The following is a 14,912-nucleotide window of genomic DNA, read 5'->3' as shown; positions in this document are numbered from 1 at the left end:
TTAACAAGACTATATAATTCTAGGTAAAATGTTTATTTCAAAATATTATGTAGGTATTGATCAAATGGAATGCAATGTATTGCTAGAGGCACTATTCAATGGAAGCTTATGGCATGCATATTAGAATACTGTTCTGTGGTTTCTATAGATAAAATTGATGTAAGTAAATGATATAAGTTTATTTTATGACGGACTGGATTTAAAAATGAGCAGCAGATTTTTCTACCTAGGATTCTCTAGGCTTTCTTGTCTCTTTCTTAACTTTTTTCCCCCTCATGATTTGTCTCTCTCCCCATGACTTCAATCCTGCCATAAAGTGATTTTCTTCTGTTAATATTGAAACGGTCGTTTAGAAACCCAAGCCTGCTTTGAACACCAACTTCAGACAGAACTTCCATTATCATTAATGAACTCTCTGTTCAAACTGTAGGGGAAAATGAAATCCCAGATCCAAATTTTGCCCTTAGCTACTAAAACTCAACATCAGAGGAGAAATTTGGCCTTGCTTGCTCAAGAAACTGAAAACTGTCCTCCATCTCTCCACTAACATTAATGTCCATCATATGACAACCTATGTAAGATTAATGATTTCAGAATATAACCCTTTCCATGCCAAATGTATCTGTCGACTATACATAACTACATCTCCCAGAAATAGGGAAAAGAGACTGAAAATTCATGGAAGCAGATTGGCAGCAGTATTATCTTTGAATTACCTAGGTTAAAGATGGTCTGTTTCAAGGGACGGGATCCCTTTAAACATGCTTTCATTTCTGGAATAAGAGTCCCTGTTTGGGTGATTGGGCTGAGTGAAATGAGTGATTTCCTCAGGCTGATCTCTAGAGGAAAGGCACCCAGAGCACAGTGTCATGGTGGTATGGCACAGCTGAATGTTCAAACTCCCTCTAACCACCACAGAGATGCATCACCATCTCACATCTGACAGCAGACGTTTTTGAAATATACTGTCCCTTTATACCAGATGACTTGTAAAAAGTAAAAAACACCCAAAGATTTACACCTTTCCATAGACCTTAACAAGATAGTTTAGTGCTAACCACCCACCCCCCCCCCCCCAAAACAAAACAAAACAACCTAACACAACTTTGTAAAATAAAAATAAAAGAACTTTGGAATAATTATGCATCTTGTGATCTCATTCCCAAAGGACTGAAGCAAAGTCCTGTACCAGCCCACTCATTTTATAGGTTATCAGGTGTCAAAACCAACATGGACCCACCACATGATGCATTAATGACAAAGCCTCAGGTGATTTATGCAGGTTCTTTCAAATGAGTACTAATAAGACCTACTGCCACACATTTGAAATGTGCTACAAAATTTACTGATACTGTTTTCCTATCCTTACAGCCTTGAAAACTGCCTCCCTTAGGCACACAAGGTCAGCAGTCCAGACCTTTGAAAAAGAAAAAGAAGAGAAATAGCTCACAGCACTAACAGGTTTCTAAAGTCCTGGAAAATTCTGCAACAACTCCATCATACCTTCATAGTGACATTTTAGGATGGGGTATTTCACAGCCTACTAAAGTACAAACAAAATCCTTAATCCATTCTTGGATTTTCAGTGGGGCAACACTGATTTAGACTACAAGGTGATGGAAACTTCTGGTCTTGGTAATCTTGGAGACACCCTCAACAGTGAAGGTAGAAAGATATGTGACTGAAGAACTTTTGTCCTTTTTTAAAATGCCATACATTTACATCCTCTAGCAAAAAGCACAGAAATAGCTTGGTGGACAGAATGAAGGTGAAGCTGCTGGATGTGTACCATAATGTCCTTTATTCCCATGGCTTTGCAATTTAACATATGCTTCTGCAATTTATCACAAGAATAATATCAAAATCTAAATTATTTTTTGGGGTTGGAAATTTTGAGCACAAAAAAAACCTTTAAAAAGACCCCAGAAAATTATTAACAGAGAATCTGGAAAACACAGAGGTTACCAGCAGAAGTCAGAGCACAACCTTCACTTTATAACCCCTTAATACAGCATGTATTTATACAGCTGGTATTATGTACACTTCTAAGGTCAAAATAGGAGATTTTGGGTGCAAATTTCAACTAACTATGAGCTATGGAAGACACAATTGAAAGCCTACAAACTGAAATGTGAATGTACTAAATCAGTATTGTATTAGATTTAATTTGAAAATAAAATAGCATCAGGAATTAAGTTAAAGGGTTATTGATGCAAACAGTATCTGAGGCATCTTGCAGAATAACTGTATATTGCTAAGCTACAGAAGGCAAAATTCTGGAACTAGGTTTAGCAGCTAATGATTTAAATAGGCTAAAGATTTATCTCTGTGGAGTTTTCTGATTTGTTTACTATCCCAAAGATCGGATTCTCCTGATAAATACTTATCTATTTTACATATAGAAAACATTTGTCCAATAGAAAAAAATTTGCATTTGAAAAACTGAGGTACAAAATATCATAAAGATTGAAAATTTCTTGGAATTAAAAATGATTTCTGAGTATTTTTATGGTTAATGGATAATTAAACCACCAAATATTTAAAATAGTAACAACTATTCTCCACACACAAAAATGTAAGTATCACCTGTCAATAGATGAGCCAGCCATGACTTAATAGTGTATGAAACAAGGGTACCAGGCACACATAATTGCATACTGCAGACTGTTGTTCCCCTTCTTTTAAAGTACCTGGCTTTGTTCAAAAACACAGACAAAGAAATAAGTCTAGACAGACCAATATTGCATGTAACCCAAAGAAGAATTTGCAGGAGCAAACACAACATCTTCAGGATTTCAAAGCATGGCTAAAAGACATGACAATACACACCCCTGGGTAGTAACCTTAAGATTCATTAGGACTGAAAAACAAACACCAGGCATGTGCTAAAACCAAAGTCCATGATCCTTTTTTGCCTTGCATGAAAACAAAAAATATTTTCTTTACATGCTTCCATTTCTTCCAGTTTCTTATCTCCTGCTCCCTCATCTTGCTATATCTCCACCAGCTCCAGCCAAAAGGACTGAAGTGTGCCAGTGTCCAACACAGAAATCTTTGCAGGTCTATACTATGGACACAGAGAAAGATTGTGCAGGTAGTCAGACAAGCACTTCTGCAATACTTTGAAAACAACATACACTAGGCTGTCATCAGGGTGCCAGCTGGGCTTAGTTTAAGAAATAGCTAAACTCCTGACATTCTATCAGCCTAATTTAGAATCAATCTTGCTTTCCAGCGATGATAATAAACTTGTACAAACATGAGATTCATTTGTATATTTTAGCATTTTATTTCAGTCCTGGAATGTAAAACCTGACATTGGAATCAGTTTGATTTTTTTGGTTATTGAAGATATTAAGCACTACAAGAGCATTGAAATTTCGATCTGATTAGGATAAAAATTCCTCAGGATCAAAACACTTCTTTTTTTCCCCCTACAGTTTTACTAATTGTGAGCTACTTGACATTGCAGAGTTATTCCACAGCATGATAGCAAAATATGTGAAGTATTTTACTGTTAGAAATTATCAACTCATTCTATTTGTTTTTCATGTGTTTGAGGTTATTAAGAGAATAAAAAATTATAACTGATGTGCATAAGTTAAAAGGTTAGTTCAACTACAGCTGGTATGCTAAACCACTAAGCAGTATTTTGTAGAGCAATAGATTTTTTTCTACTGAACATACATAAAAGAAATCATGAATATATAACTGATTTAAAAGCAGACTGAGGGGGTAATATTCCTTGAAAAATAGGGGAGCCATGAAAAAGGTGAATGTGGAATAGTTTATTTTCAGAAAGACTGGATTATTCTAACCACTGGAAACCAGATAAAGTAGATGAGAGGGAGTGCTACCAAACATACTCATCAGAGACCTTTGCTTTATGGGAAATGAACTGCCCTGGCTCACTGTTCCTGAGGAATTGTATTTCTTATAGCTGTAAATCAAATCCTGAAGAAAGAGGATGATATTTTCTAAGCAATAGCTGACGACAACAGTATCTTTCTTGTCAGAGCCAGGTTTCTGAATTCAGACCTCAATTAGGATTTCAAAATGAAAAAAGCACATATTATATACCAATACCAACTGTTATGTACTTGTGACAGTGTTCTTGCAAACAATATATTAATTTTGAAATGATGGCATGTTATCATATATTTGCCCAAAAGTATATTCATGGTTGCCTTCAGAGGTCTTGACTTTCTTCCTTGCTGCTTTCTTAATGACCTTCATTGAACAGTAACATCAAGTACTTGGTGTTCAATGAAGACCATTCATTTTTTACAATTAAATAGAAGATGCATACTCCTACAGCATATGACATCCACTCATTCTTAGCATGAAATGAACATCTTAAAAAGGCTTTTACAGACTTCTGAGTGATAACAGTGTCAAAAAAAGGGAAGCACACACGCACAGCATCATACTCCTGAGAGCAGCAATTGCCCTTGCTGTGTTCTATGGAGAGTGCTAAGACCTGATACAACAGTAATTTTATTGATCTGCTTGATTTCTGGTGTTGATTTGACATCAGATGTATCCTGCTAGCTTAAAGATCAGGTATTTTTGTCACTGATGTCATAAGAAGAAGATCAGTTCTACTCATGCAGGGACTCATGGCTTGGTGAAGGTGTTCAAACTGCCCTATGTTTGACACACACTTCAGTCCTGCAATGCTTTTATGCAGTGGTGAGTAAATAGAGAGGATCCTATCACCTTCCCCATTCTTACAAGTGGTAAAGTAGAACTGGGCCATGAGGGGTCTTTCTAGGGTCTTAGTTCTATATGCATAACTATGAAACACAAAACATTCAATTACAACTCTTTCATGGCACGTAACCTAATGAAGAGCTCTGTCACAGAACTAGGATTAGGGACTGTATCTGTGCCAGGGTACAGCCAGACCTGTAATTTTTGAGGGTTTGGATTGAAACAAAAGTTGTTGCAGCCTAGCCAGTTTTTGTGTGTTAGCTGAGCCAACACCTGGGTCATGATACTGGATGTGCACAGGCTGTTAGACTAGAGAACATTTTAATTATGATCTCTGCGAGAGAGACTTGATTTATGCAATGATTCTACCAGCAATTTGTTCAACAACCACTGTGAAGATGAACAGATAAGAAGAGTCTCAAACTCCTGAAGCCATGAAACGTTTTAAAACAGGAAAGAGCTTAATAAGGTAGAATTGCAACACCAAAAAACTGGCTGAGAGATTTGTGAAAAAGCATGATCATTCAAAGTTTGAATGAAACAGAAGAGAAACAATTGGCATAAACTTTTTTTTTCTGTTTGGACAAAAATTATGTTTCAATAGCTTATGTTATCATGCCATGTATTATGGTGCTGCTATAAATGCAGGCAGAGTATTAATGTTGTTTTATGAATTCAAAAGGGGTTCAAGGCATAACTTACATAAATCTCTTAATAGAAATTTTGAACTTAATGGAATTTTTGCTATTTACTTCACTGGGCTCAGAATTTTAGTCCACAAAATTGCTTTTTTAAGGCACAACGCCTATGTCCATTGAAGGCAATGAAAGCTTTTCCAGTGACCATAACTGACCTTTCATTAGGGCAGTAGCTCCTTTACAAAAGCCTGTTGTCACTGCTATAGTCTTGCAGACCTTCTTCACAATTGTACTTGTTATGGTCGCATTCCTGAAACTGCTTTTGTCTTCTTTTATCTGAGATAGAGTTAACAAGGCCTGCTTTTCTAAGTCTCTAATGGGCTGCTATGATCTGAAGCCATCAATAGCCCTCTTCATTTTTTTCCTGTGTGATTTTGTGCAATGTTTTCTTCTTTGCTTGTTTTTCTCTTTGATATTTTTGAATATCTTGGATGAGAGGGCAGGATGTAGTGGTCTTACTTTTCCCTTATGCTATGTTGCCAGTAAATAGGCAGAATGGCAGTTTTACTTATGTTTCTTTTACCCTTAAATCTACAATTGCGATTTGGATTTCTTCTTGTTTTAATCATTACAAATTATTTTATCTCCTGTAAAAATAAACCAAGATTTTTGGTTGCATTCTCCATCAAACACAACCTTTTCAGTTTGCTGTTTTCTCAACTCCTGCTTTGTTTTCTCACTAGTGTTTTCTATCCATTACTTTAGCTTCCAAGTCCTCTTCAAAATATTGCACAAATCTGCTTTTTTTTTTTTTTTTTTTTTTTTTTCTTTCTCCACATTGATCTCAAGCAGTTATTTCCTATGTTGTACTGGCAAATATCCTGTTCTCTCTGTTTTGGGGAACCAGTTCTGCTGGGTTCCACCTTCCACAGCCAGTGTGTTTTCCAGCTCATGAATTTTAGCTCTAATTCTAGTTTTACTAAACCAGGAGGATTTTCTCCTTCTGGTTTGGTTTGAATTTGATTTTATAGGATTGGCAAGTTGCTGTGAAGTATTTTGGGGTTCTACAATTTTTTTCTCTTGGTTTCTGTACAATTTTTATTGTCAACTGCTAGAAGTTGAACATCTCTCTGGGCAAAGATATGAACCACTTTGGCTTCTGCAGAACTTATGTACTTCCCCAGTTATTCCCAAGACTAATTTAAACTTGAAGATCTTTCATAAAAAGCATGAGTTTGAACACAAAAAGACAAAGGCAAAGCCCTGTATCTGGTATGGATGGATTCCCTGCTAAAGGGAATGTTAGAGGCTTGGGACTGACTGGCTGGGTTGCTGCTGTGTGAAAAGGGACCTGGGGGTCCTGCGGGACACGATGCTAAGCATGAATCAGCAGGGCTGCACTGAAAAGTGTACAGCCAGCAGAGCACAGAAAGTCCTTATCCCCCTTCACTCATCACTCTTTAAACTGCATCTGGAATCCAATTTTAGGCTCCTACCATAGGAAATATATTGATAAACTTCAGTGAGCTCAGAAGAGGTCTGTCAAGATACCCAGGGGCTGGCGTATTTGCTCTGTGAGGAAAGGCTGTGCAACCAGGCTTGTTTAGCCTGAAGATGAGGTGACCTCAGGGGAACCTAGCAGCATATCTGCAAGCAGGATACTGCAAAGATGGAGCCACGAGCTACACCATCAAAACAGGGAAATTCCAACTGGATAGGAGGGAAAAAAACACCCCCAAAATCACAGTGAGGATAACTGACACTTATTAAGATAATTGGAACAGGTTACTCAGAGAAGTTGTGGAGAATCTGAAGTTTTTCAACATCAACTACACAAAGTGCTGAAAAATTTGCTTTGAATTTGTATTGATCCTGTTTTTGTTGAGTATTAGGTGGAACTAGATGATATCCCAGAGTTCCTTCCAACCTAAATGATTCTATGAGCATCTTGTTCCTATAAGGCAAGAACACAAATATACATAAAAGATGTAACCAGCCCTGTCTATTGAAAAAAAAACCAATTAGCCTGGCAAGAATAATTATGCTATAGCCACGCAGCCAAGTTTGTGTGTGAGGCCTGCTATGCTGGAAGCTGATAGTGGGAGAAATCCCTGTGTTCCTAAAGTTTGCAATCCAATCAGTTAAACTGGACATACAGTGAGAGCAGGAATACAGTAAGTTGAAGTGATTTTCTTGGAGAAAGAAAAGACCTGTCTTCAGGGTCTCCTGAGTCCTAGTCCAGTGCTTATATACTGGACCATACTACACTCATACTCCCTGCATAGTTCTTGAATTTTTCTGAAACATTCATAAAACAGATCCTATTTGAGAGAGAAGTGGTCATTCAGAAGATTAAGGTCTTTTTCAAATGGAATGTTCATCTATGCCAGATGGTATGGTAAATCTGAGTCATAAATATCTTTTATTTCCTTGGTCAGAGAGTGCAGTGAAAGTGCAACTTGCCATTTTTGATTTCCAGTTTCAAGAGCACCAAGAATTTGAGTTTCTGAATTTGTTCCTTCAGTTCTCAGCAACTGACATATTCTCCTGGATATTAAATGCTTAAAATTTAAATGACATAAAATTATTGTGTTTATTTCTTTAGATAGCTGATTTTATTTTTTTCTGCAGAAATATATCTAACTTGATTTTATGCCAAACACATTTTACATTCTAGAAACTTCTGAAATCTTTACACAGCCTAATACTGCTCTTGGCTGCCATATGTTGTTATAGAAGCTGTCCCTATTCTCCTCCTTTCTGGTCAGAGTTATCCTCCTATCTTCCCTTGCACATCATGCAAGGTAATTTGGGATGGAAAAATTATTCTGCCTTTTAGTGTAGTCATATGGTTTTGTAAAATCTAATTTAATGTGGCTGTATTTGGGCTGCTGCCCTTTTATTAGGAAATGTTAGTAGGACATGATGCAGGGGGAGCAGAGTTATTCAAATCTGTGACTCTGAATTTAAGAAGCAGTTTGCAGATCATCTTGTGGATTAAGAAAATCACCAAAGTCAATCATAAATGCAGTCAGTCACTGAAACTTCCAAAGAATTATCTGGCTTCACTGCAGGCACAGATAAATTAGAGATTATGGGCATAAGTCTTTTTTCGCACAAGGGTAAATCAGGAGCCCCATCACTGAAGTCAACAGATCTCAACAAGAAAAGAATTAGGCCCTATGGCTTTTAGTAAGAGGAATACAAAGAGTTTAATTACAAGGAATCATGCTGAATCTCCCTTCCCCCATACACAGACACTGCACATGTTCTCTGGTAAGGTTTGTCTCTTGCAACATTTTTGCACTTCTGTTATCCTTATCCTAATCAGCTACTACCAGTGTGCATACAACAGGGACTTAGATGCTGTAAGGATGGGGCCACTTAGATATTAACACATGGGGTGGTTAAAGCATTAGTAGGGCTGTAGCTCAGTTCTGTGTTAAAAAACCTGGTGAAATCCCAATTATGCTGCAGTTTTTTGTCCTCAGTGTTATGACTCAGAAAAACCCAAAATCCTCAAAGAGGAGGAGTTTCTATTCTGTGCCAGGGAGGGAGTTTCTCATGTAAGCAATGCCTCTTTAAGGATTAAAATAATGCATAGCACATGTAAATTAACAGCTGCTGGAAATTCAAGTAATACAAATATAATGCTTTATTTCCACATATTTAAATGGTCTTATATGTCTATAAAAAGATTTGAAAACAAATCACACAAAGAATTACAGTTAAACCATCCTCTATGAAAACCTCTGACAAAAAAAAGAGCAGGTGTAAGATGAAGATCCCAGGTGTGGAACATAAATAATAGTTTAGGAGCAATCAGCTGTTGTACCAGATAATTTGACAAAAATGGAAGTACTTACAGTCTAAGTGACTATGTCTAATGCCTTCCACATCTTCAGCATGAATGAAGTGGTAACATCTCTTTCCTACAATATCTACAGGGGTCAGATCCATGTAATCACTAATCCTAAAAAGGAAAGAGAACATAAAGCCTATAATTCAAGAAAGAAAAGAACAAAAGAATTATCAAATGACTCAGAAAGTTAAATCTGCTAAAAAAGTTTTTTCAGCATTATATCATTTAAATGGAATATCTGTACAAATGAGACAAGGCCTTAGAGGAAAAAAAAAAAGAAAAAAAATCTTTTAAAAGAAACCTAGAAATTATTTTATCTATTTAACTAAGTGGAAAATTAAATTCTAGTGCATATTCTCCATGTAGACCAGAACACCAGAACAATACAATTCCATGAAATTGTAAAGCATTAGTGACAATCCAAAATCCTCATTAAAAGACTAAGATGATTCAAGGTTACATAATAAAGTAGAAACATGTTATGTTTATACCAAATGATTAGAGACACATTTCATTTCAACAGATTGGTCTTCTATTGGGTATATTCATGAAAAAGCTCTTCAACCATTTCTTGGCACCAAGTCCAAACTCATATTTCAAGGGATATAATTTAAATGCTGAGACACACAGATGCCTCAGGGTGTTATCTTTTTTAGTCTAATTCATTTGGGAGCTCAGCTTTCACTCTGGGTCCTTTCAACTGGGACTTTGTTGTTTATTGCACACAGAAACTTTAAAATCTATTCTGCAGACCTTTGTGTGTGTGTGTCTGTGTGTGTGTCTGTGCACTCGTGTCTGTGTGTGTGTGTAAACTCACATTGTGGAGAGTCAAGGGGTCAACCTCCTTAAACACAGTACAGACATTTAAAAGAAAATTGGAAAATGCCCCACTCAAGCAAGAGTTTGAAACTATGTCTGTTTTCTAGACATAGGATACTTTTTTTAGGGTTTGAAATAATCTGCAATGATTATGGTACATTCTATGATAAAATCAGGTAGAGGAAATCCCACCCTGCCAGCCTAGTAGAAAGGGGCAATCTCTAGGCAGGCCACTATCCTGTGGTCCTGTAAAACATATGCATAGGCTTGTGTTTGAGCAAATCAATGGCTCCACTGACTTACAGGACTGTTAGCATGACTGAAATTTAAAGGTAGGTATATGGCACAGTGTTTTGCTGAATTTGCTGAAATTGTGCACAGGCTTGAGGCTTGCTACACAAGACTGCTTCTGCACATCTGAAGGATCTACTGACAACCACTGTCATGGCCAACAAGCCAAACCTCTGCCATGTGCTCATTTCTTTTTGGGCACATATTAGCAGATGTGGTATCACAGTCCACATTAAACTGGCTATTGTCTCTTTCCAAATGGTTTTCAATTCTTAACAGCTGAAAACACACAGACTGATCATGCACTCGTAGCATCAGTCTCTCATTTTGCTTTTAGCTATTTATCACCATCTGAGATGATTTTTCTTCTGCAGGTGCTTTTCTCAGTCCACTAACTAATAAAGAAATCCCAGATTATCTTAGATGGTGAATCTTAGACGACACAAATCCTACATTTGCAAAATAGACACAGATTAACATACCATGTTTTAGGCAACAAAATTTTATGTCCGTTTTTCACATTCTCAAATAAAAATAGGAATTTTTAGGAATAGCCAGTATACTAGCTAACAGATCTTGCCTCAGAGGGAAGCTAATGTCTGGCTAGTTTGTGCACTGAGTCCAGGATTATGAAGGAGATCTCTTCATTCTGAGGAAAGTAACAAGATGCACCCAAAGACTTGAGTAATGTCATTCCTGCTCACTGCTGTTTCAAGCAGGCAACCACTTGGAAAAGTAGGAGTACTATTGATCTCACCCCTGCTGATCCAATGGTCCACTGTGAGCATTCATTTCAGTTAAGTGGCATGGCTTCTGCTCCACACTCCCTGCAGCTGCCAGTAACTCCCCATTGCTCCATAAATAGTGCTTACAGCTTGCCCAGCATGGATCCATTTTTCTCTGTTTTCATCAATGTTGTGCTTGCTTTACTGTGGCACCGCAAAGAATTTCGTAGCTGCCCGCAAGTGCCAGGAGTCAAGCTCATATATTCAGGGTGGGATACTTATCTCCTTTTCTATAATCCCAGAAGAGAGATCCCAACATCCCTGACTCAGAGAACAGCCTTGGCAAACACCCAGATAATTAATCTGACAGCTTCAATCAGTTGTTCTGTTAATTTCTTCCCATCTTCTGGTGGGATTTTTTTTTTTTTTCCATTCGTCCAGTTTTTAGAGTCATATTCTGCACTGTAGCTGCTGTGAAATCTAAGTCCTGTCAGTCTTATTTCATTTTAGATGAGTGGAAATCCTGCTGCCTCAGTGAGACCACATTCACCTCCCAGCACTGGCAGAAGTATTTCTACTATTTGAAACTACCTTTATAAAATATTTTAAACAGATTTTTAACAATGACACATGGGCTTAAAGTGGAATTATTGTAGCATACATTCAAGTACCACTATATGCATTCTGCATTACCATGAGATAAAATCCATAACAAACAAGGAAAAGTTGCTTTATAATGTTGCCTTCAGCTAAAAAATTGAAAAAACATTAAGAAACTCAAGACTTTCTTGCTGTCTTCCCACAGTTTACCATGTCTTATCAGCCCTTCCCATGTGATTACCAATCATTGCACCTCACCTGATGAATTTTACAGTTTTCAGTGATGTCTTTCTCAGGCATTTGGAAGTTTTATTGCTACATGAATATAAAGGGATGGTTTGAGAAAAATGTTTAATTAAAAAAACCCCACATATACAATTTAGGGCTCATAAAAATGCCAAACTCACAGCAGAGAAAGCATAAATCATCCTAATTTGGCCTAAAAGTTCATTTCATTCTTGACCTGATGGAACAGTTCATTTTTCACATCTATTTGATTCCTGGCTTTTTTTATGGAGGTTGCCAATAAAGGCAGCAGTAAGTGCAGGTGATTTTGTTAAAAGGGAATTTGTTCGTTAGGAACTGGATAGAACTCACTTCACAGAGGCCTTTGAAAAACTCTGCAGTGGTAGCAGCTTTCCATTACTACCTAGGTCACAGTGAAATCAAAGACTTAGGGAAAAGTTTTGCTCTAGATCCTATTCCTAACCCCCAAAGCTCTTTTGCCAGCATCTGGATAGTCACAGGCATAGCTAGAGTCTCAGGCAAAAAGCCCAAGCTTTAATGCCATTGTCCACTTTTTCTGTGACTTTGTGCAAACCACTTTCCATGAAGCAGTTTTTCCAAGCTTAAAAATGAGAATAATATATTCACTTTTAGACAATGCTCTAGAAGTGCAGATGAAGTGTTCTCTCTAATAGTCAAGTAATATTTTTAAAAGTATTCCAGCAGTGCAGCAATGTGGCAGCAAAGACAACCTCATAATTGAAACCCAAGATTATTTTAAGTTAAGATCCTGATTCAACAAAACAGTTGAGTTTATCCTTTTTAATAAAAGTTTATATTGACGTGCTATCCTGATCACAGGTATTCCACTATAATTGTGCAATTATGATTGTTCATATCAGACAGCTTCCAGCCATTGATGCTGGAAAAGCTTGCAGTAGCCACCTTGTTTCTTCCACTTTTTGATGATGTCCCCTTCACAAAATTTATTTTGGCTGCATTACCTTCCTTCTTCCTTTCCAACCTTTTCCCCATACCTTCCATCAATGGACCCAAACTTACTATGTGTAATTTACTTCTCAGATATTTTCACTCTGAATACCTATTCCCTGGATTATATTTTGATTTTTCAAAATCAGGACTCTGAGGCCCTAATGGTTTTGATCAGCCCCTCTGCTTTCCAGCTCTTCCCCCACCCCAGCCAGGGCCCAGGCCGCCATGGCAGCCCCTGTCAGTGCCCAGCTCCCCACAGCCCTGTCTGGCCATCGGCCCTCCTGACCCGACCCAGCCCATTCCACTGCCTGTCCTCAGGAGATGCCCAATGCCAGGGGCTGGAGCTGCCCCTGTGCCCCCAGCTCCCCTCTGGGGTGGTGGGATGGGCCCTGGCTGCCATGTCTTGCCCTCACAGGCTGCCATGCAGGGCCCCCAGCGCCACGGGCACCCAGCCCCCAGGGAGCAGGAGCTGAATTTAAGTCCTCTCTTTCACCTTCCCAGATCACTCATCACTATCACACAGAACACAGCCTCCCCCAACCAACTCTTCATCACCTGTTCCCATTTCACTGCTGTCTTTCCCAGTATGCCCTTAACCAATTTTATTCTACAGTTTTCCCACCTCTAACTGCAACAGATCCCACCTCTCTAGCCTACTATCTAGGCCATCTGTGCTTCTGTTCTGTTAAACACCGAACATGATAGCTGTAATCTGCAAATTAGTTCAAAAATGGAAAACTTTAAAACTTCAGACCAAAAAACTTGTGGAGGGGAGGATGGAGGAGCATAAGGACAGGCATACAGGTCAGACCAACGTCTGTCTAGTCCCAAATCTTGCCTTGAGAGGGACGGTGAAAGATTGTAAAAAGCAGAGAAAGCTTAGAGGAATATTTCCTGGTGTATCTTCCCTTATTCCAGAAGACATCCTGCAAATTGCAGTTTTAAATTTACCTTTATCTTCTAAGAATGTAATGAAAATGAAGGTAGCAAGGATGAGAGTGAATTCAGTGTTCTCCTACAACACTAGGATGACATTGCAAAAGTCAAAAATTTCAAAACTTCTTGCCAAGCCCATGGAACAAAGAAGTAAAGGATCTAAAGGCCATACCTATTTTCACAGTAAATGATATTGAGGTCCATATTCACACGAGTGACAAACATGTGGCAGTCAATCCTGACTTCATTAATTGTAGGAGGTGGCAAAGCATGAGCGACAACAACAAGTCCCATGATTTGGCTGGGCACTGTCCGTCCGTGTGACAGCGACACTCTCAGACGTAACCGGCCTGTTATATGAATCACCTGGAAAACAAAACCAATAAAAAATACCAGTGAATTCTGAGTGCAGCTGTGACATCAGTTTCTTTTAAAGGATAGTTTTACTGTTCCCTTCAGATCACTTAACACTGCCTAAAATTGTACCAAGTAAGTGCCAGTATCATTGTTAAGCTTATTAATATTGGCTGTCAACATGCCCTATATGTCCTCATGGCAAAAGGAACATAACAGAAAAATGCTTCACATTCATCAAATAAAAAGCTAACAACCCAACAACCTGTGGTGTTGATTTTTGCTGTGGTGTTTTTTACACAAAGAAAGAAGACAACAATGAAGTAGAAATTCAACAAAAAAGAGAGTCAGATAAAACTGAAATAATGAAGCTGGAAATTAATAAAGTAACCATTTTATATATTTGGAAATTGAATATGACACAAGAAAGACCAGCAGTTTTGGAACATAATGGATTTCATTGAGTTGATAGTCACCTACACCATGGAAACACTGTTCATTGCCTTGAATTTCTTCTTTGTGGTAGGCAAATTGAGAAGCAACTGCCTACAGGTGATCTGTGAGCTCAGGTGCAGGATGGTCTTTCTGCATCCACAGTAAAACATTTAAAGAGCTGGTAGACATGTAATGCCTTTGTCTAGTGCACTAGGCATGCATGGAGAGCTCTGGGGGTGGTGCTTTTCTTCCATATGCACAAGATAGTACCAGAAGATGCTCAGATCCAATAGCATCCAGAAGAACTGCATCCCCCTTCTA

The 14,912-nt window shown here is 38.1% G+C and overlaps 1 protein-coding gene across 5 annotated transcripts in view; it reads right to left on the bottom strand.

Moving 5' to 3' along the window:
* Positions 1 to 14,912, bottom strand: part of NPAS3 (neuronal PAS domain protein 3) — a 595,107-nt gene that overhangs the window by 16,835 nt on the left and 563,360 nt on the right. For all 5 annotated transcript variants that reach the window (XM_077180438.1, XM_077180439.1, XM_054635311.2 and 2 more), the window contains 2 exons: positions 13,975 to 14,168; positions 9,218 to 9,324 (listed from right to left, as the gene is read on the bottom strand). In XM_077180438.1, coding sequence (XP_077036553.1) covers positions 9,218 to 9,324; positions 13,975 to 14,168 — 301 coding nt within the window. The remainder of the gene's footprint in view (positions 1 to 9,217; positions 9,325 to 13,974; positions 14,169 to 14,912) is intronic.

Source organism: Agelaius phoeniceus, chromosome 6, assembly GCF_051311805.1.
Source record: "Agelaius phoeniceus isolate bAgePho1 chromosome 6, bAgePho1.hap1, whole genome shotgun sequence".
NCBI lineage: Eukaryota > Metazoa > Chordata > Aves > Passeriformes > Icteridae > Agelaius > Agelaius phoeniceus.
This window is presented reverse-complemented; position numbering and strand designations above follow the sequence as displayed.